The 27,382-nt window shown below is 45.0% G+C and overlaps 2 protein-coding genes across 11 annotated transcripts in view; both read right to left on the reverse strand.

Annotated features, from left to right (window-relative positions):
- Nucleotides 1-3,085, reverse strand: part of Slfnl1 (schlafen like 1) — a 7,545-nt gene extending 4,460 nt beyond the window's left edge. Inside the window, 1 exon segment of the mRNA XM_010625935.3 lies at nucleotides 306-3,085. Coding sequence (XP_010624237.1) covers nucleotides 306-743 — 438 coding nt within the window. The 5' untranslated portion in view covers nucleotides 744-3,085.
- Nucleotides 3,086-6,779: 3,694 nt separating this feature from the next.
- The window catches only part of Scmh1 (Scm polycomb group protein homolog 1), a 167,560-nt gene continuing 146,957 nt past the window's right edge, over nucleotides 6,780-27,382 (reverse strand). For 9 of the 10 annotated variants that reach the window (XM_019207741.2, XM_033767856.1, XM_033767857.1 and 6 more), the window contains 6 exons: nucleotides 22,470-22,670; nucleotides 20,023-20,211; nucleotides 15,869-16,063; nucleotides 12,576-12,641; nucleotides 8,826-8,968; nucleotides 6,780-7,634 (listed from right to left, as the gene is read on the reverse strand). In XM_019207741.2, the coding sequence (XP_019063286.1) occupies nucleotides 7,509-7,634; nucleotides 8,826-8,968; nucleotides 12,576-12,641; nucleotides 15,869-16,063; nucleotides 20,023-20,211; nucleotides 22,470-22,670 (920 nt within the window). In that variant the 3' untranslated portion in view covers nucleotides 6,780-7,508. The remainder of the gene's footprint in view (nucleotides 7,635-8,825; nucleotides 8,969-12,575; nucleotides 12,642-15,868; nucleotides 16,064-20,022; nucleotides 20,212-22,469; nucleotides 22,671-27,382) is intronic. The other variant, XM_010625942.3, reaches the window with a different exon arrangement.

Consider the following 27,382-nt stretch of genomic DNA (forward strand, 5'->3'; position numbering starts at 1 on the left):
AAAAAAAAAAAGAGTGGGAGGAGAAAATGGAGTGAGAAGAGTGTCTCCTGTGTGCCCAAGGGCTGCCCCGGCCTGGGAATGGGACACAGAAGGGCTGAGGAGCCCATGCTTGGCCTTTCTTCACCCAGGCTCTGCTGGAGGTGCCCCTAACGGCCCCTCTGGGGAGAGCAGCAGTACCAGCTTTAGGCCTGTGGAGGAGCAGAGGACCCCAAGTCTTCAGATTTGTCCCTAGGTCCTCAGCCCATTTACACACAGGCCTCTTCCCCAGTGCACCTTTGGGGCTTGCCTGGGGAAGTCTCACATACCTCTCTGCGGTTCAGGGCTGGCCCCCAGCCCTCACTCAAAACCAGCTCCTTCCCACGAGCTGTGAGCTCTGTGAGAATCAACTGCTCCTCCAAGGCCATCCGCAGGCGCCAGTGGAGGGAGGTCAGGGCGGCCTTGTGGGAGGCCACTCGCACCAGTGCGTAGGCGTTCTTTGGGTGCCTCACCACCTGGATGTGCTCCCGCGCCACTGGCAGCTCCAGACGTTCCAGGGTATCTCCCAGCAGGCAGGCAAGCACAGGCACTGAGAACTGGGGGTTCAGGTGGCCTACATACAGCGTGTGTGTGCCAGGGACCACTTGGAGATCCAAGTCCTCAAGTGAGGACTCTCCTGGGGGGAGCTCTGGCGGGGGCTGCTTGTCCTGGGACTCCATAGGGAGCCCTGGAAATTGTGCTTGTCCTGATCCCTTCCTGGTAGCCATGTAGGTCTTAGAAGATTCTGATATTCCTCACTGCTGGTGGCTCCTCCCCGAGCCCAGGGTCTTCCAAGGGATCCAGTGGTGCTGAGGCTCCTGGGAGGCTCACAGACTGGCAGAGGTTGGGCAGATTCAGAGAGAAGAATGGTAGAGGGCCAGCAGGAAGGGGCCTGCCACCCACCTGGGGCCTAGGGCAAGAAAGAATTCGACAACTAAGCCAGACCACAGGGCCTTTGGGCAGATCAAGAGGATTTGCCCAAAGGGTCAGGAAGGACCAGAACTCAGGTCTTTGAGGGCTCCATCTATCACAACCTCTCAATCCTCCAGGGGTCTTTTCTTCCCTCCCCAATCCACAGGATAGGGGCCTCCTAGGTGCCCTTGGGGTTTCCTGCCAACTAGAAGATTTTTGCTGCCTCCAGACACCAGAAACATCTTTTATATAAGGGCTTTTGGAAAAGAGGACTCTGAGGGCTGGCCAGCACCAACTGTCTTGCTGCTTCCGCCTGGCCAAACCCCTGCTGTGAGACGGGAAAGGCTCTGCACCTGGTCAGGGCTGGGTTCAAAGGTTCTTCTGCTCTTTGGCACACTGACAAGAGTCGTCCCCTCCCTGGAAAGGCTTTTGCATATATACATATACGTGGAGGAGACTCAAAACAGAGCTGAGCCCTTGCACCCTGCCCCAGGTCCAGCAACCTCACTTCTGAGCAGTGCACACGGGCACACACATCAGTCCTCGACTCACCCCACACCCCCAGCCTCTGGGTTGTGTAGTAGGTACGACCAGCCTGCATCTTTTCAGATTGGATCCTTGAAGGCCTGGGAGCCACCATAGTTGGGAAGGGAGCATTCAGGGAAAACATGAACGGGAGGCAAAAGGAGGCCTAAGACCTTCATGTCCTGTTGGCTTCTGGGGGACCATGGGAGGTAGCCCTGAGCTGTCAGAACTGCCGGGCCCCTAGCCAGCTGCTCTCAGGGTCCTTGGAGCTTGTCCTGGAGGCAGCAAGAACCAGGGTCCTAGGAAGTGGGTGGGGCCTGCACAGCTGCCTCTGTGGTCTCACGAGGGTCAATAATGCTTTCCTTTCATGGCCTGCCACACACAGGCCAGGTCAGGGAAGTCAGTGATTCTCCTCCTTCACACCTACTTACTGGCTCAGCCACACACTGTATGCAGATGTATCTGCCCACCGTGGCCGCGGCACTCCCTCTGTGCGGCTTCCAGAATCCATTATATCTTCTTCTGCAATGCGTCCCAGTGCCCATGCAGGCTAGCAGTTGCTACCTGTTTTGGTCAGGAGCTCTCCATGCTTCTCTGCCCTCCTTCAAGTCTGCCTAGAGCCTTCACTTCCCTCTTTGGTGACCATTCCCACGCTTCACTGAATACTGACCTGGATGGACTAAAATGCACAGACTGGGGATCAAGGATCCCCTGATACTAGGAGGCTCTTCTGAACTTCAGCAACTGGTTGCAGTTTATAAGAGTCCTGGAAAGTTGGTTAAACACTACCACCTCTTTTTGAAGGACAAGGCCATCCTTGTTCTTTGGAACCAAGAGTTGGTGATGCACAGCTTCTCTGAACACAGGAACTTGTTCCTCAGAAGGAAAACACCAAGTACTTCTGGGCTTTGGTAAATGCAGTTCATACACTTTCTCATGCTACTTCTGGAAGTCTTGACTAGGGGGATTGAGGGTGGAGGTCACCAGTGATACTTCAACTGAGGAAGTATGGTGAAGGTTACCTTCTTCATGGGCAGCGGTGCTGAAGATGTTCCTGGAGTTTGTTTCCCTTAGGGATGAAGGCAGAAGCTCAGGTGTGAGGAGCTTGAGAAAAGCGACTATGAGGGCAAGGAAGAGCCGCCCTGCCCCATGTGGTGGCGATATGAGGCTCTGGGGAGACCAGGCCTCACTGAGGTGCCCTCAGCTTGGCGAGCCCTGCAGCCAGGTCTGCCTCCACTCTCCACAGCTGCTCGAGTCACAAAGGGACAGCCAGGAGCTCTCCATGCTTCTCCACCCTCGTTTAAGTCTTCCTTGACTCTGGCTTTCGTGAGCTGCTCTTATGGCAATTGGCCAGTGAGTTGTTTAGAGATGTTGTGTTGGGTAGTGAGGAGAGATGGCTGACCATGAATAGCTGGTGGATGACATACACAAACACAGAGCTGTTCTCCTTATCTCGCAGCCTTGCCAGTGGGTGGCTGTCCTGCATGAGACATCCCTTGCTGACCTGGGTGCCATTGATTTCTTGTTCTTATTGGCAATCTCTTTAAGCCACGCCATTATCTATTTCTCTGCAGCCTGTAATAGCCTTATGTGAACTGGGCATCATATCCTTTCTTTTTTGAAGTGAGGGTAAAAGTTGTCTTTCATTGTGAGCAATAAATACATTTAAAAATAAACTTTTTAATAGAGAAATGCACTGCATGAGAATCATGCTATTTACAGCATTGTAGGCTTCATATGGCACTTTGCAGGCAGCTCAGTGTGGTGCTGAATGTGGGACATGTAGCCCCTTCTAATCCTCTCACTGGACATCTGTGACCTGATTGACAAAGATCTTTTGGCACTGGAGGAAAGAAAACAAAGTCTGCAATTTAAGGCTCTCCTAGAATGGGAGTTGGGGGTCAAAGATGGAGGACACCAGATGTGTGTGGTATGTGGTGAAATGCCTCTTTTTACATTATCTGTAGCGTCCACTGGGTCCACACGGTCATGATGGCTGAACCCACATCAAGGATGTCTGCTTTCCTTCTGCCTTCCAGCTCCCAAATCAGTCCATACTAACTGCCCAGGGAAGCCAGTGAAGAGCTACATAGAGGACAGGGGAGGGAAATGAGCTGTCACCTGTGAGAGGTCAGGGATGTTAAAGAGCAGATTCTGGGGAGGAGTACTGTGGATGAAACCTTCAGGGTCCTGGGACCTATGTCTTTTCAGCCTTAGTCTTGAGCCCCCCTGTAGCACAACACCAAATTCCTGTAGACAGGGTCCAGCTCTAGTGACTCACAGGCTATCTCTGACACTTGAAGGGCTCCAGCCCACTCTGTACCATTTGCTGTTGGCTGCTGGCCTCCATCTGTAGTAGCTTTCGTATCAAGGACACAAGTACACAGATTTGATGCCTGGCTGTGAGTGTCCCTGGGCTGGGGCTTGAAGTCTTATGCAACGTGATGGGAGAACAGCTATAATGACCTGGGGCAAGTGGTAGGATAAGCAGGTTGCAAAATGCTAAGGGCCAGCAAGGTGGATGGGCAGTGCTTTGACTGTCTCAAGTTTCACACTTAGCTGTGATCAGAAGAGCAAGTCATTTTCAGGTGCTTTCCAAAGAGGGGTTGGGACATCCAGCAGGGACAGTGTGCCCTTTTGGTCCATCAGTGTCTGTCCCAGAGAAAGATGTTGAAGTTCTTTACATAAAGATACTAGCGAGGGCTGCTGTGGACATTCCTGCTTAGGACTAGCAATCTGGACAACGGAACAGTGGAGAGGACATGTGTCACCTTGCTAGGAGGGAGGCACCAAAGATGGGGAAGGGACAGAAAGTTCCAAAAATGCCTTCCTTGACCAGCCCTAAGTGGAGCCTAGGTTCTTCTGTTACTATTTCTGGTGATGCTATGGAATTCAGGGCCTGGTACATGCTAGGTACGTGCTATACGCTGCAGTACATCCCCAGGCCCTGAAGTACTTGGTGTTTTCCTCTTGATCTGCTCATCACTGTCAGTGTTGCTATGTGTATGTGTGTGAAGCTTCTATCATCTGTCCCTGACTTGCACTTTCCCATATTTCCTCTGCCTTTGCAGGTGGCTGGAGTGCTAGGTGCATAGAGTGGCCTCTTCTGCCCTGAAGTGACTGTGTACAGGGTCTTCTTAAGGCCAGATCTACTGCTTTTGAGATTTCTGGTTATAAGAAATGCTTTGTGAAACAATTTCACAAGCTGAAGGGTTTTTGGTTTTATTTTTCTTAACTAGCATTCAATTCTGATGTCAGAGGTTAGAGTGTAACAAGTCCTTTTCTTCCTGTAGACTTAACCTTTGGTTACCTTTCTGTTCCTATTCCCTGGGAAACAACTGCTTCAAGGCACTATTACTTAATGGTGAAGATGACCCCTGGTTGTAAATTATCTGGACTTGGAGTCCTATGGATGCACCATGGTTTTCTGTGTGCAGTGATTAGGAGGCAGGTCCCTCACAGGGGTTCAAAGAGATTTAGCTTCCTTGGGACACAATGCTTGTAAGCAGAGATGAACCTACTTCTTCCCGATGGCTTGTTCCCTCGTACTACAGCTGGAAAGCCATGGAAAACAGCTCTTGAGAACTGTGGCCTTCACAAGGACTGACCCCTGGCCCCAGGGGCCACTTGTGCTGTCCTGCTGGAAGGCTGTTTCCCATCACAGTGAATGCTATGCCAAACCTGGCCCATGAGAGTCCTGAGTCTGAATGGTTCCCTGAATAGTTCCACCACAGGCCCTGGTGGGAAAAAGGCAATGTGAAAATTATTCATCTGTTTTTACATATGGGGTTTGAGGAAAGTAGCTTCACTTCTCTCAGCTTGCACCTTAACATGGGGGAAACATGGTAGTTATCTATATGGTTGGTGCAAGGTTTAAATAAGACAATGCACACAAACAACTCAGCACTTAATAAATTCTCCAAAAACTATTCACCAGCAAGGTGTACACTCTTGGTGACAAGTGGGAAGGTGGGGCATGGCTGTTCTGCTCCATAACACCTGGCTTTGAAGCACATCTGGCCTGCCTGCATACACTGGTATACGTACCCTGGGTCTCTTGATGAGAAGTTCACTGGCAGGGTTTGGTCAGGGCCTCTGTGGGAGAACCCTGAATGAACAACACAGCCTCTAGGCTCCTTTGTCCTTGTGGAAAATGGGTTATTCTGTCTAGTCTGGCAGCCTTGATGCTGAGTTCTTCAGTGTGACTATTAGAACCTGATAGTGGCCAAGTGGAAAGGATATTAACCCTTAGTTATGCTGTCAGAGCCAGTCACTGATGAAAGCTGGCCAGGCCTAAAGATCCTCACCCAAACCCTCCTAGCCAGGTGGGCCCAAAGAAGGGGAAGAGCCCACCCAAAGCCTCACAGCAAAGAGGTGGGCTGACTAGCACTCTGCTTTGAGGAAAGATTCCTTGGCACTTCCTGCCTGTGTGATCTGAACTTGTTTCTTTCTCTATAAAATGGTTTTTTTTTTTTTGTTTGTTTTTTTTAAGATGAAGATGATTTTAATTCTTGCAGAGCAGTCTGTGTTAGTGTTGACTTAGCTGGACTGGGCTGAGCTGCTGCTCCCTTCATCTCCTCTTATCTTCTGCAAAGTACATACCCTGGGGTAGAGTGTGTGGCCCCAGGCTAACTGCTGGCCTCTGCTCAGTGTAGTGGGTACAGTGCAGGCTGCCCTGTATTGTCCCCACTCCAGGAAGGTGAGGGTGCACCCAGCCATGCAGGCTTGGAATAGCTGGCCCTGACTCTGCTTCCTGCTCTCCTTGGGACAGCTGTGTGCTTACCACTGTCTAGTGCACCAGAGTGGGGCCCTTTGAGGGCAGAGGCTGGATTCATACATGGTCTTTCAGGGGCTTTGTATGGTGCTGGGGCTGGAGGACATCTGGAAGATAGCCAGTTCTTTATGACTGCTGAAATTACAAGAGCTCTTAGGGATAATATAATCTAAGCTCTTCACTTTAGGTATGAGGACACCAAGACCAAGAGAAGGGTAGTGACTTGGCTTGCTGAATGCACAGCAATTTAGCTGTCAGCTGATTAAAGACACTGACATCTGTATTGGTTTTTATTTATAAACAAATGACATAAAATAAGTCCAGATGGCGACAGGGGCAGCTGTGCTGCTCACTTGCTTACAAGGAAGCACGTGGCCAGTGGAGAAATAGGACTATGCCAGATGGGGACTATTCCCTCCCCAACCTTAGGGTTGCTTAGTCTAAAATCATTGGGCCCAATTTTTTGCAGTACCTCTGGCTAGGGCAAGAAGCAGAGGTGGGGACAGTGTGAAGGACTGCTCCCATTCCACAGATGGGCCTGGCGTTGCAAAAAGCCCAGTGAAGGAAGAGGGGAAGATGACAAGACCTTCTCTCCCCTGCAGAGCATGTAGGTCTGTCCATTCCAAAAAGAAAGTGCCTGAGGGCAGTGTCCACTGAAGAGAGGCTGTATCTCTCTTCTTTGGGACCAGAGCAGGGTGGTCTCTCTCTTCCTAAAACTTAAGTGTCTGGTGTGAGAAGAGTAGTAACTAACCAGAGGATTTGCCCAGGTGCCAGAAACAATAAATTAGCAGTAAGAAAAGATATATATATATATATATATATTTTTAAAGGTAGAGTTGGCACCATGAGTTTAGATTCCGGGGGTCTGGTGAGAAGGCAGGGAGGCAGGGACACCACACCAAGCCCAGGAAGTGGTGAGGGGCCTGGATATGCGGGTCTTCTGAGGCCTCAGAGTTGGCCTTTTCTTAACTTAGAAAGTACTCAGTCTAAACTCCTGATGACAGGCCAGCCAGGCCTGAGGAATAAATAGAGGGGATCTCAGCCACTTGGGGCTGAGGGGAAGAGCAGTGCCAACCCTGGGCCCACATTCTCCCCTCCTAGGTCCTTCATGGAAGGATATACCATGGTAGGAGGGGCAGCAGTGGTGGCTCCACACAGCCTCCTGGAGCCCTGATGTGGTCCAGAGCCCCACTGAGGCACCTGGGTGTAGGCTGGTGGCTCTCCTTTCCGGGAGAACACCCCATCTGCCAGACCACTGGGTTGTCTAGGTTGTGCCTTCCATTTAGAATTTGCCCTGCTTTAGCCGGTCAATGTGGAAGGAGAGCTTGAGCGCTGGCCCCAGCTTTAGCCCCATGTACTTCATCATCATGTCACTGCGCAGCAGAAGCAGGGCCTTGCCATCAATCTCCTGGGGGACAGAAGAGACAGAAGGGACAGTGCCATCAGAGCCTGGTTGGTCGGATTTCCCTAGGTTAAAAGCCCCTCAAGGAAGTTCCAATCACATGAAGTGCAGTCACTCTGTTGGGACACTGCAGCCTGCCTGTTCTCCTTTTTAGCCAGGGACTAAGACCCAGCAAGTTAGGCTCCTCACATTGTTTGCACTAGGTTTTCTCTGTTGCCAATGCTCTGAGAGCCAGCTCATCTCTACCTCTTCTAGGAAACCTCCTAGTCATGTACCTGCACCAACCTCTTATGCCACTGTTGGCAAACCTTTTAGAGCTTTCAATGATAACAGCCAGCTGTGGCACATGTGCCATAGGTTTGCCACCACTGGTTTATCCTGACCCTTGACTGATATTCTGTGATGTACTGCCAGTCCTGAGAATCAGAGGCCTCTCTGAGCTGGGTCAAAGTAGGACTCAGAAAAGCTGTAAGACTTTTAGGCCTGCTTGAGAGCCTGCTAAAAACCAACCTGGCTTTAAAGATCTGAAGGTTCATTAAAAAGTTCCAGGCTTGCTCTGAGTGCCTGTAGGGAAGAATAACACCAAGCAAGAGCAGCTGTGGAGTCACACGTCTGAATCCCAAATCAGGGGTATTCTCAGAGCATGGGGACTGGGAGCAATGCCTAGCCATGGAGCCAACTGGTCCCTTGAAGAGAGAGTGCAGCCTCATAGAGTGACAAGTAGATGATAAGAGGATTGACGAAAGTTGGGACTGGAGCCAAGGAATTCTTTGATTTCAGCTGAGGCCCCTAATTTTCACACCAAAGTAGACAGGAAAGCAAGCATTTCTGGAAAAGACTCAGGTCCCTGTGCCCACAATGGAGCCTCAGGCCACAAACCCAGTAGGAACGTGGCTGAATCAGATCCTATACTAAAAGAATGAGAATACAGTGGGGCCAGTGAGGTCTGAGATCCCAGATTTTATTTCTAAGTTTTTGTGGCATCTCTAATGTTGTGGAACCTGGAACAAATAGCCAATGCCCTTTAAGAGTTTATATGTCAGGCTGGGGATTTAGCTCAGTGGTTCTGGCACCTGCCTTGCAAGCGCAAGGTCCTGAGTTCAAGCCCCAGTACCCCGCCCCCTCAAATTAAAGAGTTTATATATCACAGCAGCAAAATTCCCAATAAACATGGGAGAGGTCAGGTAGGGTACCTACATGTTTGCGGAAAAGGTCAGCATGGGGTCCAAGCTGAGGATCAGCTTCCTGGACAAACTGCATCACATCCTCGACTGTCCACAAGGAGGGGTCCCGGCCACTCAGTTGAGGGGCATCCCGGCTTTCCAAGTATCGGTCTGACCCTGTAGAACAGTAAATACCCATCATAACAGGAAGGGACTGGACATTCCCACCACTCCCCATATTCATTTAGTGGCCTTGAAGGTAGGTGATGCTCAGAGCAGTGCTACAGCCGAGCAGAGAAATGCGGCAGCCTAGAGAGTAGTTTTTTTGCACAGGGAAAGTCAAGTCTTTGTTTTGCAGGGTAGAGCTGACTGTTGTAAATGATCAAGAGGAATTTTGCACCAACGGTGCAGTTCAGCCTGAACCTGAGACATGGATGCCAGTGAAGTAAAGGGACCACTTGGGTTGGGTGAAGGAAGAGGGGGTGGACTACTTTTGTCTTGATTCTGAGGACCATTTCTAGAGAGATCCTAGTAACTAAGAAAGAATCGAGGTCAAATCCTTGAGACCTTGGGAGAAAAACAGTAGTAGATAATACTCTGAACCCTCTTCTTATGCCTGGAGAATAGGTGACTTCATTACAACCTTATACACTAAAGCAGAAAACAAGATTTGTCTTGTTGCAGGAATTTCAATGTTAACTTTGTGCTCTGCTAGCTTTTACCTCAATATTGACTCAGAGCTCTTTCCATTTCTCTTATGGAATATACAGGATCTGTTTTTTTGATCATCCCTTGCCTAAAATGTGCCCTCTTCTCTCCTTTCAATTTTTCCTTTTCTTCAGGAAAACTCCAACTTAGCTAATAAGGTCTTGGCTTCAAGGACCAGATCCTTTATGAAACTTCTCTGTTCAAATACTGAAATAAATGATCTCCCAAAGCATTTATATCTCCTACTTATTCATTCCACTGTCCTAGTGATCTAGTCTCTATAAAGCAGCCAAAGAAAAATTTAAAAAGCAGTAACTGAATCATGTCAGTCCCCTCTAAAAACTCATAGCAATAGCCTCTCATTGCATATAAAATGAAATCTGAATTTCCTGCACTGATCACAGGATAAGAGGCACTCTGTCATCTGGATTTTCCTCCTCTGGCCTGTTCTCCACCTCCTACACCTCTATGAATGCGATGTACTAGCCTTCTTTCTACTTCCTGCACAGACCAAGCTTTTTTTATCCTTTCATTTGCCTGGAATGTCATTTTCCAGACCTGTTCATGCCTGATTTCTCAATATTTTGGTTTTATCTTGAACAGTGATTCCTCAGAGAAGCCTTCCTTGATCTAACAAATGTACTCATTTTCCCACAGTCACTCTCAACCAATTACCCTTAGCTCTTCCCACAGCACATATCACCATCCTGAATAATTTCATATACTCATTTTATTTTTATTATCTATCTCCTCTAATAGAATGTAAGCTGTATTATGTTCTATGCTTTGTATTACATTCTATGTTTAATGCCTGGCCTACTGCAGGAGATAGATAGTTAAGCACACTGATTCAATGAATTGATGATCACATGATAGTTGTATATTTTTCTAACTCTCCCACTAGACAATGTCTCTACTGAGGCAGGGAATTTGAGTTGCTTACATTGATATCCTCAGCACCTCGAGATGCTCTGCCCAATGAATATTAAGTGGCACAGTAAAAATGGGCCCATGAAAGTAGAATCTACTTTTGTTTTTCTTTATTCTGGGTTTTTGATCTAAAAGTTATGGCACACCTAACTGGCCTAGCCCAGCTCTTCCTTTCTGTGGAAGAAATTCTAGCAAATTTTCTTTCAAATTTGAGGTTGGGCACTAACCAGACCACAGAAGTGAGCTATAGCAAGCAGCATTGAGTACAGCCAAAGAAATCCCAATGGCTTTTCAGAGGTGTTAGTGGGCAGGAAGTTGGAGGAGGCTCTGTGGACTAGTTACTTTGCCCTGCTGTAAAGGTAGGCTGTATGCTAATAGAGAAACCAACTTTCCAGGGACTCTGGAAAGTACAGAGATATGGAGAGACCAACTATATGCATGAATGTGTCCTTCTTGGCCACCTAGTAATTCCTATAGTCAGAGCCTAGGAATCACACACACAGACAACAATATTATACATATATATACAATTGAAAATTACACAGACAGATATATACCCCTCCCTACTGAATGAATATCTGTGTTCTTCCCAAATTTATATGCTGAAATTCTAATCTCAAAGTGATATTATTAGGTGAGACCTTTGGTTAGAATCCTCATGAATGAGATTAGTATGCTTTTTTTTTTCCTGGTGCCAAGGATCGAACTCAGGACCTTGCGCTTGTGAGGCAGTTGTGGCACCACTGAACTAAATCCCCAGCCTGATTAGTATTCTTTTTATGAAAGAGGTCTGGGTGAGGTCCACCCTTGACTATGTGAGGTCACAGTATGTAGATGGCCTTTATAAGCCAGGTCTTATCAGACACTGAATCTGCTGGGAACTTGATGGACTTCCAGCCTCTGAAACTGCTATTGATTATAAGCCACCTGGTTCAGGATACCTTGTTACAGTAGTCCAAATGGACTAAGTTGATTCAAATATATAATACTATTATTTATGTGTTTGTAGTCAGCCTGCTCCCATTAAAACATAAACTCACGAGGGTAGGTGGTAGGAAGCTGTAACTCAGGAAGCTATGATGGTAAGGAGGGTGTCCCTGAAGTGAAGTCATCTGAATGAAGACCTGAGGCACAAGAGTGACTGGCATGTTTAAGATTACAAGGAAGGTCAGTGTGCCAGAGGGATGGGAAGAAGGGTGAAGTGTGGCAGGAAATAACACCTAAGAAGCATGCTTGTGTGTTGTGAGGGGAGGAGGGACACAGTGGCACAGGTAATGGTGAACTTTGTATGCCAATGAAAAACCACTGGCTTTTTTTAGTGATAGGTATATTGAGCAGGCAATGGCATGCACTAATTTACAAAAAGGATTACTCTTACAGTCTGTGTTAATTATACTTTAGGAGGTTAAGGACAGAACAAGAGAGACCAGTTAAAAAGGAAGCTGCAAAACAATCCAGGCAAGATACAATGGTGGCATGCACCAGAGTGGTAGTGGAGAAAAGTTGTCTCATACGAATAGTGTTCTATAAACTATAAAGAACTGCACCATTATCAGCTCACGTGACCTTTAAAATGGCCTTTGAAGAATGTATCATCATTATCTTTAGTTTAGAGAGGAGAACACTGAGGCCCAGAAAAGTGAAGTGATTTGTCTAAGACACACAGCTAGAAAGGAGGTAAGTTAGTGCTTTGTCTCTGTCTTCTCCTATTCTCATTTCTGCAGACAGCCTATCGCAGGGTCCCCTCTACCCCCAGCAATGTGTACATGTGGCAGCTGCCCTCTGAAGAAGGCTGACTGTCTCAGTCTGAGAATGACTTAGGCAGGTGAAGCACATCCATAAGAGGCCAGACTAACAAAGTTATGCTTAATCGCCTTAGTGAAATAAGAAAAGGGGTACATTTACCATCTAAATTCTTTGAGACAACTGTAGGGCTAATCAAATAAGAGTCTTCTAGCCTTGTGAGGTTCTTCAGTGTCAAAAGAGGTTTAAGTCTGTGACCTGGCAAAAGACTCACAAAGTATTCCAAAGGAAGAGTGGAGACCATCAGTGGCCAATGAGCCATGGGAGGTGGCTATCATGACAGACCCTACCAGAAGCAGGCTTGGGGAAGATGACAGTCACAGTAACTCCCTACATACCATACCTGGGGAATGATTTAGTTTCCAAAATGATTCCATATCCCTTCTTTCATTTGCTCCTTTTAACACTCCTGTGGGAAGATCAGGTTAGTATCAGTTTCCATTTTCCACGCAAGGAGTATTTTGCATATGGGAAAAAGTGGAAAAACTTACTCAAGTCTTAAAGCAGGGGAGGTGAGGCTAGAACTAGCTCTTAAAGCCACTGCACTTGAGAGCTCTTTCTACTCCTCTGTGCCACCTGGCTGGGACGAGAGTGCACCACAGGCTTCTGCTTCAGTCTTCATGCAAACTCTTTCCTGAGCCGACTTTCATTGCAGCCCTTGCTAATTTAGCCTTTGTATTGTGTCACACTTTGAAGTTCTCTGGGCTGTGGGTCTGGAGGTAGTATCACCCTGGGTTCCCATTGCTGCTTCTATACCACCCTTCAGTGAAAGCTCATGCTCGTAAGAGGTCAAACATGTTCCCAGCCACCTGCTCTTCCTGGTCACCATTATCTATAGATCTTTGGGTTACTATCCCTTATTATGAGAAGACTTTCTGGTACTTAGTTTATTTCCTTCTGATCCCCCCCAATGCCTGCCATTATCCTGGAGATATCCATTCAGCTACCATACCTCCACTGTCCTCTTCTTCAAATACCCACTGCCTGATTCTTGCCATTGCTTGAAACAAATCTACTACAAAATTTAAAAATTCCATTCTCTGACCTCAACTCATCTTTCCAACTCTCTGGAGATTTCTGTCCAATGCAGCCATTATATCCTAAGTTTCTTTAGACTGCTGAGAGCTGGTGTCGTCAATCATTTGAACTGTTCTCTCTAGCTTCGCTGATTTCCTTGCATTCTCTCCCATTCCCTGCTCCCTCTTGTTCTAGTAACTTAGCATAATTCTCAAATTGTTTTCTCATGTCATGTCTAGGTTGCTAAGAACCACAAAATAAAATCATAGCTCTTGCAAAGTGGTCTCCAAGCATAGCCAGGCCCAAGATGTTTCCTGTAAGCCGTTCTCCCTTGATTCATTTTCTATCTTCTCTGAGCAGTCTGATCCTTTAGCACTCCTAAGCACTTCTCTACATAGCTCCCTCTCTTTCTCACTGACACAACTTCTTCCTGACCTCAGAGAAGGTTATTCTGATCCATCTGCCTATACCCTTCATCTGTCTTCCTGCCCATCACTCCCAAGATTTCACTTTCCCTTTTCTTCTTATATTCTTGACTTCTTGGAAAGCTTAAATTGGCTGCTGAGAAATATGCTTAAACTTCCAACTCTAAATATGCTGCTGAATACTTAAACTTCCGACTCTAAAAGTCTTTCGAGTTATAGGCCCTCTCTCAGCATCTCCATTTCTCTATTCCTCCCCCACCTTCCTCCCTTCCTTTTTTTGTTTTGTTTTGGTACTGGGACTAAACTCAAAGGGTGCTTTACAACTCAGCTACATTTTGGGGCTTTTTTTATTATTTTGAGACAGGATCTTGCCAAGTTGCTTGAACTTATGGTTCCCTTGCTTTAGCCTCCTGAATAGCTGGAATTACATGTGTACCTCCATCCCTGGCTTCACCACTATCTCTACCATCTTTTTTATTCTCAGTGATCCCTGATGTATTCCCACCCACTGTAATGTGCCCTCACCACCCTCCACCAACACTGAAGCCACTCTTGCTGACATCAGCAATTATCCACTAATTACCAAATCCAACAGACGTCTCAGTTTCTGCATCACTGGAACATGTCCAGCTGTGCGCCTTTGCAATCTTATTAACTTTGGCTATCACATTATCAATTTCTTCTATTTTCCTTCACTCTGAACACTTCTTTACCTTCTTGATGGGCTGGTCTTTCTTGAAGTTCTCTTGAACTTTGTTGATTCCCAGGACTTGTTCCTTGGCCAACTGTTCTTTATACTTCTATTTACTGTCTATATGTTGATGACTTCCAAATATTTAGCTTCATTCAGCTAAGAACTCTTTCGAAGAATCAGACCCACATAGCCACTGCCTGCTGAGCTCTTTCTCTTCCTTCTCTTCCAGGGTTGGTTTTCTCTCAGTGAGTGACACTATCATTCATCAAGCCACCACATGGAGAAATCTAAGCCTAGGAGACATTCTCTACTCACTCCACTCATGATCCTAAAATCTCTAAATCTCCTATCACTATCCTAATTTAGTCCTTTATCATTTCAAGTCTGACTTACTCTTGTAACCTCCTAAATTAGCTCTCTAGTCTTATCTAGTCTTGTTCCCTCTCAAGTTCACATTGAACCCAGTGATCAGTGATCACTCAAAATATAAACCTGAGCCACTGTGGTGGTTCCCACCTGTAATCCTACCACTCTGGGAGGCTGAGATAGGAGGATCTCAAATTTAAGGTCAGACTAAGAAATTTAGTGAGACTGTCTCAAAATACAAAAGGGGAGATGGAGATGTAGCTCAGGGTGCAGGCCCTGGGTTCAGTCCCTGACAGTTATAACAATGCTAACAACAACAACAACAACAAAAGAAAAATACCCACACAAGCGTATGCACTGCCTCTAATAAAAAGCTTCTGAGCAGCTTCATACTGCCTGCAAGATCAAGTCTGAATTCTTTAGTATAGCATTTAAGGTCTTCAGTGATGCAAGCACTGACCTTTCTAGGCTTTTCTCTATGAAGTCCCACAACAACATTTTAGTTTTGGTGATACCAAACTGCATGTAGTCTTGATTCCATCCAACCTACTTTCTTTCCTTTTGCCCTTGCTCATGTTGTCCCTCTTTCTGAAAAGGTCTCCCTTCTCACATACTCTAACAACCATTTATACAGCCTCAGACAAGGAGTTACTTCCTCTAGAAGTTCCATTGAATGCTAAGATTGGGTTAGGGGTCTTGCAGTTTTCAGACTATCCACAGCATATCTCTTTCAATGTACTCAGGATAGCATTCCAAGTACAATTATCATTTTGTGTTTGTCTCTTCTTCAAGACATTAATGATAAAATGATTTTTATGTCTCTGTGACAAATACAGATGGTATTCAAGTAAATGACTAATGAGTAAGAGTGACTCCTCCTCTATCCCTGTTAGCTCCAGGTGTGGCTCTTTCTGTTATTTGCAAGCCAATCCCACAGTTCTGATTTCCTCCCATGCATAATAGTAAACCTAATCCCAATCCCACCAGCATGTAGAGCTAGGTTACCCCTGACCTCCCAGAGCATACTGGAAGGAAGGAAGGAGGGAAGGAGGGAAGGAAGGGAGGAAAAAAACGAAGGAAGGGAAGAGAACGCAGAGAAGGAAGGAGGGCAGGACAGATATCTGGCCAGCTTACCTCTGGAGCACAGCCTGCGCATAGCTGAAGCAGTGCTGGGTGGAAGACCACAGGAGGGAAGCAAAGGCCGGTAACTAGGAGCTCGAAGATTTGGGGAGGAGCTGACAAGTTTGTTGGGATTCAAGGCAGAGTCCATTGAGTCTGAGTGTGGTGTCAGCAACTGAGGCAGACTATTTCCAAGGACAAAGGTTTCACCTAGAAAACAATAAAACCAGGTCTTGGGGCAGGGATGAGCTTGGATAGACTGTTTGAGAGCTAGTTCCCAGGTATCTGCTTGAGTGAACAAGAGGCAGCAGGACAGAAAGCCATGGATGGAACTCAGGAGGCCTGTGTATCAGTCATGGCTCTGGTTCTCACTGGGTGGCCTCTGGCAAGCTCAATTCCAAAAACCCAAGTTCAATTTCCTTAGTGACTCTTGCTCTTGAACAGATAGGCTTTGAGTTTTATTTTTTGTTTGATCTGGATGCCCTAGGCCAGTGATGGGGAACCTTTTAGAACCTTCAACAATACAAATAACCTGTTGTGGCACATGTGCCATAAGTTCACCACTACTGCCCTATTGTTTTTTTTTTTTTTGAAAGGCACCTTTTAAAAAAATTAAGTTACTCTGGAAGAGGCTACTTTAGTGACAAGATGCTAGAGCAGGGAATAGGGGTAGTGAAGAAGGGATGCATTTGCTTAGATGAAGGTTCTTTGGAAGCTGACACTTTGCTCAACCAGAAGAGCACCTCAGGAATTCTTCCTGTTAAAGGAAGAATGCCCAGTTAAAGGCCTGTCTGCAAAGGTTCTATTCCTACATTCCATCCCTCTGATCACACAGAAGTTCTAAGGAAGCTTGGACAAGGAGACCAGGATCAGGGTTAGAATTTGGCTTTGCTACTCAGTAGTGTTCTTCTGAAAACCCAGTGTCCTTATCTATACCATGGGATGCCTTCCGAGGGGCTTGTGCTAATCAGAAGTGAATGGCAACGAAAGCCTTTGGAAAAAGAATCTTACCTTGACATTTCTACATCCATTCCATAGCTTGACAACAGACAGCACTGCCCAGTCAGGGCAGCGCAGAACCTCAAGCTGAATCCCTCTCATGATTGAGTTCTACACAGACCAAATCAGTTCCTCAGCCCCAGCACATTCCCTCTGTGTGTGGGTCATGGGTACCAGACCATATCATTGTTCCTCACACTTTCCTTAGAAATCAGATATTTAGATAATGCTTGGGATTCATTCAAAGGCCTCTAATGAATGGTAATTAATTATTTAGCCCATAATAAGACCTTAGTCCCAAGACAGTTTAGGATTTTTAGGATATTTTTTAGTATTCACCTAAAGTTTCTTAGTAACCACTGACTAAAATTCAAATCTAGCATTAGATAGCTACATACTCTTTGCAGGGAGGTTACTTGTTGAAGTCCTTTCCCAGAAGCAGTTCAGAAAAAGAGAGGTCTCTGAGACTTCAAGATACTTAAACCATGTCCTACCCTCATTCTGTAGATTAGGTTGCTGGTTCCTGTTTCCAGGAGAGATGGAAGCATGTCCTATTCTGGGACATGAATAGAAATCCAATCTGAAAAGCAGGAGACCTGGTTTCTAATCTGGATTTTGCCTTTTGCTAGGCATACAATACTAGGCAAATAGCTTTTCTTCTCTGAGGACATTTCCTCATGTAAAATGGGGGAAATCCATGCAAAGAACATAAAATGAGAAAATGGAATTGGGCAAACTTTATGAATGTGACAAATTTCATTTTCATTCAGAATTAGAGTAGCAGACCTCAGCTCTCTGCCATTCTTTGAAAAAAGAAAAGATCTGATCTAGTTTCTTATTTTAACAGCAGAGTTCTGACCTTTCCAGCCGTCATGTTGCTCAGCTATGATAAGAGGATAGTGCTGCCTGCCTCATAGAAGCTTACAAATGATATGATGGATAATAACAATACCAGAGTTCACCAGATACAGATACAGATCAGTGGGAGTCCTTTCAGTAATGCTAAGGATACTAACAGATCTGGATTCTGAGATGAGAGGTCTGAAAATCTGAACTGGTGGCTTGTTGACTAGGCAAGGCCATCAAATCTTGCTTTAAGGAGATGTACTGGAAAAATGAAGCATTATAACCTCTAGGAGGCCCTAGTCCTCTTAAGGCTTATCAGATGAGATCCTGGCAGCCTTTGGCTACTTTTTTTTTTCTCACTGAGTTTATTGGTACATTTTAGGTATGCAGTACAGTTACATTGGGATCTTGTACCTTTACATGACAGGTCTTGGTTCTCATTTTTTCCCCTTACCCCTGCCCTCCTTCACCCCCTCCTCCCTTCCCTATTTACAAATACTTTATTTCCATTTTTTCATTTTCTCATATTTTTTTTCTTTTCCCTTATTTCCTTTCCGCTACCCTTCCCACTTCCCCTACACCTTTAGCCCTTTTCTTCCTATTTCACATTGGCTACTTTCCAACTGTGTTCCACAGAGTCTTGAGGTGCCCCCTACAGGGACGCTCTAGGCCTGGTCCCAGCTTCTATCAAAATGGCTCTGGCTTTAGCTATGTGTGTTAACATACCCCTGTAATTCTAGTGATGGGGGACTGAGGCAGGAGAATCACAAGCTCAAGGCCAGCCTGGGCAACTTAGTGAGACCCTGTTTCAAAGTAAAATTATAAAAACGGGCTGGTAATGTAGCTCAATAGAGTGCTTGCCTACCATGCACAAGGCCCAGTCTACGTGGTTCTACCAGTGTATCTTTTGCAGTTTTCAGTTTAATAACAGTATTCCCGTTAAGAATTATGGATTCCTATTACTTTGAGAAATTTTTCTTTAGACTAGCAGCTACATTCATGGATATGCCACCCTTTCCCAGACATCCTTACTTTCAGAATCCCTGAATGCCAATATCTGGGGATATTTAATAACTTGCCTTTGTTTGTACCAACCTCACCAAGCCAGTGAATCATTTTAACTATAGCCATGAGCACATTTTTCTGTTACCAGATTCTAATGCTGAAAGAAAGCTATCTAGAGCAGGCTGGGTGAGAAGTTCCCTTTGAAGGAAAGAACCAGCCAAGGACATGGATACAGCTTGTAGGGACCACGTAGTCTGATCCCCACAGGAGTATTTAAATTTAGGTATCTTTGCAAGTAACATAAGCAATGCTCATTTGGATGCAAATGTATAAATGGGGCAGGGGAGAAGGGGACTGGGTGAGTAGTCACTTCACCAAGCACATTGTCCAGAAGTAGCAGTTAAATTGGAAGCAAATCCTTTAAGACTATGATGAAAAGAGAATAGGAGATGCAGCATGGAAATATGGCTTATGTAAGGAGAAAGGCCAAGGGGCACCTTTCAGTCTATGCTCTCCCATGGGCACACAGCACAGGCCCACACTGACAGTGGCTTTTCTCTGCTCCTCTGCTCAGGTCACAGTCCAGAGATCTTCAAGGGTCTTTCCTCCCTCTCAACAAAGACCTACTTCACTATGGTTCTAAGGTTAGGGCCGAGCTTTCTTTTCTTCCCTCTGCTCTGTGTCCTGTACTTCAGATTACAGATGCTGAGTTCCATTCACTCTTCAATCTCTCTCAGAAGTGCTTAGTCATTGGGCATGTGGCATTTGCTTTCCTATTGTGGGTCTGGTATGTTAACTAAGGAAGTTATTTTCCAGCCTAGTTGGAAACAGTAAGAACTTGAATTGACTTGCTAGACTTGCAGTGCTAAAAGAGTTCGGGCCATGTGCCAATGCAAAGAATGGATTGCTGTTGGTGGCGGCAGTGGGGGGTGGCCCTGGAGCGGCAGACTTCTCAATCTTTACGACTAAACCTTTCTGCTGGCAAAGGAGAGCTATATTATGCCTTTGCTGCCAGATTCACACTAGGAGATGTACTCTGACTTCAGGGTGGCTCTACAGGCTATCTGGCAGTCAAAAGGGGAACTTTTTCTAGGGATAAGGGTCCAGAAGAAAGAATAATTGTAGAGAAAAAAGAAAAAAATCTAGAGGACTGTGAAGAGGATGGGAGATCAAAAAGTCCCAGGTGATACAAAGGTAAGGGACAGAAAGAAAATGAAAATTCTGGACAGTAGACACCAGGCTATCACGTGTGGGCCCTTGCAGGTGCTGCAGCCAGCCCCCCGACCCACCCTGAGCCCAGGTCCCATCCCAGTTCCTACCTGGTAGGTACCTGTCGTGGCTGTGGCTGTATTCTGTGGCAGTGAATAAGTGAGTTTGTGTAAAGGGCTGGTTGCCAAACAGATTGTCACTATGAAGGTTGCGGCAGAGCTTCTCCAGGAAGCGGAGGACGTAGGTGATGCTGTTGACTGCTGGGAGGTTGAGAGTGTGCTGTTCCCGGTCAAACACGGCTGTGGAGTTAAGTAAACAGAGCCATGCCTGTCAGCTGGGCAGTGCAGGAAAGCATTGCACAGGGCCAGAGGAACCCAGCCCACTGCCTTTCTCAGGCTTACTTGGTTACACAAAAGCAGTCAGTGCCCAGGCTGCATCCCTCCTCCCTACCTTTCCTTCCCCCCTCCCTCTTTCCTTTCCTTCCTCCCTTGAGGGCTTTGATTTTTGCCTCCTACCAGAAAGGGCATGCAATAATGGGAGTGGCTAGGCCAAGTCTTTTGCAGCTGCAGGGCTCAGAATGATTTCACTCAACTTGTGAAAACAACTGTGAACATAATTCTATCTGCTCCATGATTTGGAAGTGCTCCCTTCAGGAAATCTGTTCATTTAGGGTGCTATTTTCACATGAACTGCCCCAAAACAGAGAAGTGGAGCAAAAAAGGATAATACAGCTATTGCTAGCCATGGTTTGGGTGCACAATTTCCAAACTATATAAAGACACCAGAGTTTTGATAACATCTGGAATGGTTTCATATTTGGTTTTATTACACTCCTTATTTCTATTAAAAATATCAGCATAATTTTTTAAAAGTGAAAGGCCTGCTCTTTGTCTCTGAGGGAATGAGGAAACGGAGATTTAGGGAGTTAGGTCACTCTTAGGAACCAGTGTGGGGGCAGAAAAGCCTTAGTGGGGCAAAAGCAGAAGTAGCTAAAGAGGAGGTAGAGAAGGCCTGTTCCTGCAAAATGCTTCATAGAAGCAAAAGACAGCCAGCAATAGCATGGGCTTCAAAGGATACATGATCTTATTTGCCAGCAGTTCCTAGCCTTCTATAGTAATTCCCTCCATGTTTGACCCTACCCTCCACACAGCTAATTACTGAAGCCTGGGCTCCCAGACATTTCTCTATTGAGTCTCTAACAGTTATTACAGTAAGCTGTTTATAGATTCTTTTTTTTTTTTTTTTCACCAGTGTAGCCATGAGCTTGTCATCTCTTCTTCCTTTTTCCCACTGGCATCTGGCAATAACCTCTGACATACGGTAAGGGCTCAATAAATGTTCATTAAAATAATTACTTGGTGATTTATGGGGTCTTCCATGGTGGCTAGGTTTTTTGAAGCTGATGATGGCAACTTGTTAGGGAGAAAGGTAGGGGATATGGAATAGCATTACTGTTAAGATTAGAAGGTTGTAGCTGGGCATGGTGGCACACGCCTGTAATCCCAGTACTCGGGAGGCTGAGGCAGGAGGATCGCTGTGTGTTCAAGACCAGCCTGGGCTACACAGTGAGTTCCAGAGCAGTCTGAACTACATAGTGATACCCTGTCTCAAAAAAAAAAAAAATTAGAAGGCTATAGCCTTCATAGGTTAGGTGGGTAAAGAAAATAATTTTGGCTGGGGAATTTAGTTCAGTGATTCCACTGCCTGCTTTGCAATCACAAGGACCAGAGTTCGATCCCCAGTACAAAAAATAAAAAAATAAAAAAATTGGGGGGGCCAGGGATTTAGCTCAGTGGTTCTGCCATCTGCCTTGCAAGCATAGGGACCCGAGTTCAATCCCTGGTACCAAAAAAAAAAAAAAAAATTTTTTTTTTGGACTTAGGAAAACTGAAACAGAAGGAGGGCATAGCAGAAAAAATGAGTATTTTCTTTTCTTCTTTTCGTACCGGGGATCGAACTAGGGTCTGTGCTTGCAAGGCAGGCGGCGGAACCACTGAGCTAAATCCCCAGCTGAGTATTTTCAATGAGAGCCAAAACAATGTACTGTTGAATTAAATTCTCATAACAGGAAAGAGAGAATTATACTTTCCCCTCTACCCTGAGATTCTGAGCGCTTGTAGGGGGTGTGGCTTAGGCCCAGAGAAGCTATGGCATAAAATAATAAGTGAAGAGGGAAGAAGTTAGGGGTTTCCTGGAGCCAGTGGAGAGTGCACGACAGTCTGGAGAAACTCTCTTGTACAACACAGTCCCTCTCAATTCCTCCTTCTAGAATGCCTTAAAACCATATACTCATACATTTTCTGAATGGGTGAGTTAAGTAAGGAGATAGGAGAGAAATCTGTTTAGAGGCTCAGAAATCTGTTTAGAGGCAGAGATATCTACAAGGCTCAGAAGAGCTTGGGAGTTGGAAATGAGGGGTCTTTGAGGAACAGAATACTTTCATATTTCTCCGGAGCCTACAGGTGTGAATTAGTAAACAGGATGCCTTGTCAGAAATCAGTTAACTGAGCAGGCTGCCCCTCTGAGTAGGAGGTCATACTAGCCCAAGGGTGCTCACCTGAGATGACCTCACCACCATGGCCCTGTTTGAGGAAGCTGAAGACAGTTTTCTGGTGGTAAGCACAGTCGATGCAAGCCTGGACTGCTTGCTGCAATACCACAGAGGCACGGGCTGGCCCAAAGTGGTCAGGGAGCTGCTGAACCTTCTTTTTATCCAAGTGGGGTCCTGTGCTGCCACTCTTGTTCAAGTAGATACAGACTAAAGGAGACAAAGAATCAAAGGAACTTACAGAATATCTGCTACAGAGAAGTCAGAGAACAGTATTCTATCTATCACACTCTGAGGTCTGGTTCCTACCAGGACTCCCAGTAGCTAAACTACTGAAACACTGGGGGATAAAGGGTGGGGGCCCAGAAAAGGCTACACCCAGCTGCTACACAGCCTACTCAGAAAGTAACCCAGACCAAAAGTACATATTGGCACTCTGTCTTTTGTGCCCTGAAAAGAAAATCTAAACCATTTTCCAGGTATGTACACTTTCACTTTCTGTACTTGGTTGCCTCTTATATTCTTTGTGCCTCACATCTTATATATGTAAGGAGTTATAGGGCCATGGCAATATTAGCTTATGTATGTTGGCACTGGATGTAGAATCATCACACCACTGATCACTTTCTGTTCTTAGCCTAAGAGTTCCTTTGTCATCTTCTACATCAACACTCAGGCCCAAAGAAAGTAGGGGTAAAAAAAAAAAAAGAAAGAAAAGAAAACCAAAACAAGACCAAAAAGGCCCTGTAGGTCCCATATATATATTTGCTTATTTCAGCAGTTCTCTTGTCAAGGCAGCTGGGCACTCTCCTGGTTGATGCCCTGCACCTGGCACTCGGGTGGGGGATAGAGGAAGCTGAAGCTGCTCTAAATGAGGTTGCTTCCTTGGGCTCTGGGGAAGACCCACCGCAGCCTGATCAGAAATGGCATTCTACCCTCTGATCACTTTCCAGGCTTCTATCAAGTAGGTAGTAATGTTCTCACACTAACTGAAGGTGAAGGAAGGCAAAAGTCCACTTTGCTACTAAAGACAGAAAGGAGATTGAGTCCTACTTGCGTCTCTGGTCCATCTGTTGGGGTGGGGTTTGAGCTAGATAGATGCTCTCTGAGGAATCGCCACCTTCATAATTCTAATCTAAGGATAAGTGATATGGAGAGAAGAAAATGGAAAATGAAAAGCAAGTAGGCTGGATGAGGAAGGTAACAGGAGAAAAAGAAGGGAATAAAAGCAAATTAGATGAACTCAATATATACCTTTAATTGTATTTTCTCCTAAAATATTTTAAGATGAGTCAGATAATAAAAAAGACAATAGTAAAATTTTGGAAGCTGGAAAGTAATCTGGAAAAGTAGTAACTGACTTAGCAGATTCAAGAAAGCTGAGTGGAGAATGATGAATCAAGCTGTTTGATCTCCTAATTCTCAAGAAGCCTGAGCATCAGCAGAATAGGTATTTCTGGAGGTAAGAGTGAAAGCTGATTTAATAAAAGAAGGATTGGTTGAAGTCTGTTAAGAAAAAGAGGAGTTCCATGTCTGGTAATATGACTCTTCTATTCTTCTTTTCTCTTGAGACAGGGTCTCACTTTGTTGTGCAGGCTGGCCTTGAACTCATGATGATCCTCCTGGCTCAGCCTCCTGAGTGCTGGGATTAATTATTCTTTTATTGGAACCACTAAAAACAGAGGAACTCAGGAACTCATGAAGTCATCAAAATGAGATAATAAATGGATATGAAAAGACACTTTGAAGATAAATCAGTACACTTTGATAATCCCAAATTAGAACTAGCTCAAATGACCATCAACAAGAATATAGATACACAGATCACGGTACATTTGTTTAATGGAATACTACTTGACAAAAACATGAACAACTGATACACACAATAACATAGGTGCTTCTCAAGACATTATTCTAAGTGAAAGAAACCATGCACAAGAGTACATATAATATGATTTGTTTGTATTAAGTTCAAGAACAGGAAAATTTTATCTGGTGACAGAAATTAAAATCAAAGTGGAGGTGGAGACTCATTCTGAGGAAGTTTGCAGAGGTAGCAAAAATGTTTTATATCTTGATTGGGATTGTAATTATGCAGATGCTAACATTTATTAAAATTCATAAAATTGTACACATTCATAAAACTGAGGCTGTACTCTTGAGTAAAATAAATAGGACACACATGTATAAATACTGAATAGTTTCTCTGGTGTGAAAAACTAATACTATAAATAAGGTTCAAATTGTATAAATGACAACATGAAATAGGAAAAAAAAGGGCTAAAGGAGTAGGGGAAGTGGGAAGGGTAGGGGAAAGGAAAGAAGGGAAAAGAAAAAATAATGAGAAAAGGAAAAAATGGAAACAAAGACTTTGTAATTAGGGAAAGGTGGAGGGGGTGAAGGAAGGGCAGGAGAAAGGGGAAAAAAGTAAGAACCAAGATCCGTCATGTAAAGGTACAAGATCCCAATGATGAATGTAACTATATTGCACAGCTAAAAAGTACCAATAAACTTAATGAAAATTGTACACTTAATATATGTATGTTTTGAGCTGAGCATGGTGGCACACACTTCTTTTTTTTTTTTGGTACCAGGGATTGAACACGGGTCCTTGCGTTTAGCAAGGCAGGCCACTGAACCGCTGAGCTAAATCCCCAGCCCAACACCCTTCTAACCCCAGCACCCAGGAGGTTGAGATAGGAAGAGTACTGAGTTTGAGGCTAGCCTGGCTATACTGTGAATTCAAGACCAGCCCAAAATATATAGTGAGACCCTATGTGAAAACAACAGCAACAACAACAAACCCCCCCCGCCCCAAAAAAAGAAAGAAAAAGAAAAAAAAAAAGGAAAAATACTTTTATGTTTTACAATGCAAACTTTACTTCCATTAAAACACAAAGAAAAGGGGCCATGGATTTAGCTCAGTGGTTCAGTTGCCTGCCTCACAAGCGCCAGGTCCGGAGTTTGATCCCCAGTACCCCCCCAAACCCCCCAAACAAAAAACAAACAAATACAAAGAAAGGGAAAAAATATTAGTAGTCCAGTGATGATTTAAAAAATTCTGCATAGATTAAATGGTGAAATAGAAAAGGCAAAATTATATAACATTTAGAAGATTGTCAGCTTTAAAACACTTCCTGAAATCTCTTTGATGTCCCTCCTTCTGATCTGTTACATTTGACTAGTAGTGTAAAGGTCACCATGCCAGTTTCTGGGTCTGGGGTTAAGAAACTGGCAGCCTTCATTTCCTGTTTTGGGGGACATTTGCTCCTGGACCCCAACTACTATGTGTCAGGAAGCAATGTGCCTTCCTGAGAGGTCACTAAGGAGAAAAGCCAAGAGCAGAATGGACATGCCAGCCATGTGGTGAAAGTAGGTCCTCCAGTCCTCTTCAAGCCACCCCAGTTGACTCTGCATGCCACAGAGATAAGCTTCTCTACCCACCCCGGTCCTTAGTATTGTTCTAAGCAGTGAAGTTTTGTGGTGGTTTGTCACACCGTAAAAGATTATAGGAACAGACTGCACATGGCATTGGCTTTAAAACTGAGCAGCAGAAAGCTGTAGACAGGGCCACAAGTAGAGTGTTAGTGAAAACTGAAAGAGCCTTGAGGACAGTTTTTTGTTGTTGTTGTTAGTTTTTTTGGCTAATGAAGAGTAAATCCCAGACCTTCACACTAAACTGTATTTCCCCTTATTCATTCATTATTTTGATTTTTTTTCCTGGCACCCAGGATGGAACTCAGGACCTTGCACCTGTGAGGCAGGTGTGGTGCCACAGACATAAATCCCCAGCCCCTCATTCATTATTTTGAGACAGTGTCTTGCTAAATTGCCCCAGACTAGGCTAAAACTTTCAATCTTCCTTCCTCAGCCTGCCTGAGTGCTAGGATTACTAGTGAGGGCCATCATGCTTGTCTGAGGAGAGCTTTAATGGAAGCTTAAAAGTTCACCAGGAGGCTGTTAGTGAGGGTTTAAAGGTAAGTGAGGAAGATCTTATTGGAGATGGAAGACAGGGAACATTTGTTAGGAAGTGACTGAAAGTATGACCAGACTGTTGTCTAAAGTGACATGAAAACAGGAAAGGTACCTGAGGAACTTGATGAAATAGCTAAGCTTTTCAAAGTAAGAAAAGTGTCACCTGCCTTCTTTTCATTGCTTATGATAAAATTTAAGATGAGAGATGAGCTTAAAAAATGTATACATTGAGGACTTGCAGTGTTTACAAACCAAACTGCTTCTCATTTCTAGGTCCTCCAGAAGGCAAATGACTGTCAATTAAGAAAGGGCCAAAGATCAATTCCAGAATGAGATAATACTATCCTTTATTAAAATGGCAAAAAGATCTAAGATGCTTCATGACCTCCTTCAGACCAAAAGGAATGTTAAGGGCAAGGTTTGCAGATTCTTTCCTTTAAACAAAAGAATTTATAAAAGTCTTAAAGGTTACTGCCCCACAGCTGCAGGAGCACAGAGGCCCAGAGCAGCAATGGGCTTATTTTTAGAAATTTGTGGCTGTAGCTTTTGTGTCAAAAAGAGAGCCCAGATGATATTCAGAGAAAATGCACATTTCTGAGAACACTTCTGACGAAAGAACTGCCAGTACAGACTAGAAGGTTCAACGTAGATAGTATAGGTGGGATTATGGGGCTGCTCCCCTCCACTCACATTGGACCACATTTCTCCACTCACTTGAACCTAAATAATGCCAAAGGCCAACCCTTGTCCTAAGGCTCACGACATGGAGGCAAGATAACAAAATCAAAAACCCCCAACTCTGCCCTGGAAAATTCTAAAATTCCAAACAGGACTCAAGTGCACCAAATCCGCTGCCATGACCTGCAGTAACCCTTCTTCACCTAGTGCTCACTGAAGGTTTATGCACATGGACTGCATCTCATACATCCAATTATAATAGGATATGA

Source organism: Fukomys damarensis, unplaced genomic scaffold, assembly GCF_012274545.1.
Source record: "Fukomys damarensis isolate Sample0158 unplaced genomic scaffold, DMR_v1.0_HiC HiC_scaffold_23, whole genome shotgun sequence".
Classification (NCBI taxonomy): Eukaryota; Metazoa; Chordata; class Mammalia; order Rodentia; family Bathyergidae; genus Fukomys; species Fukomys damarensis.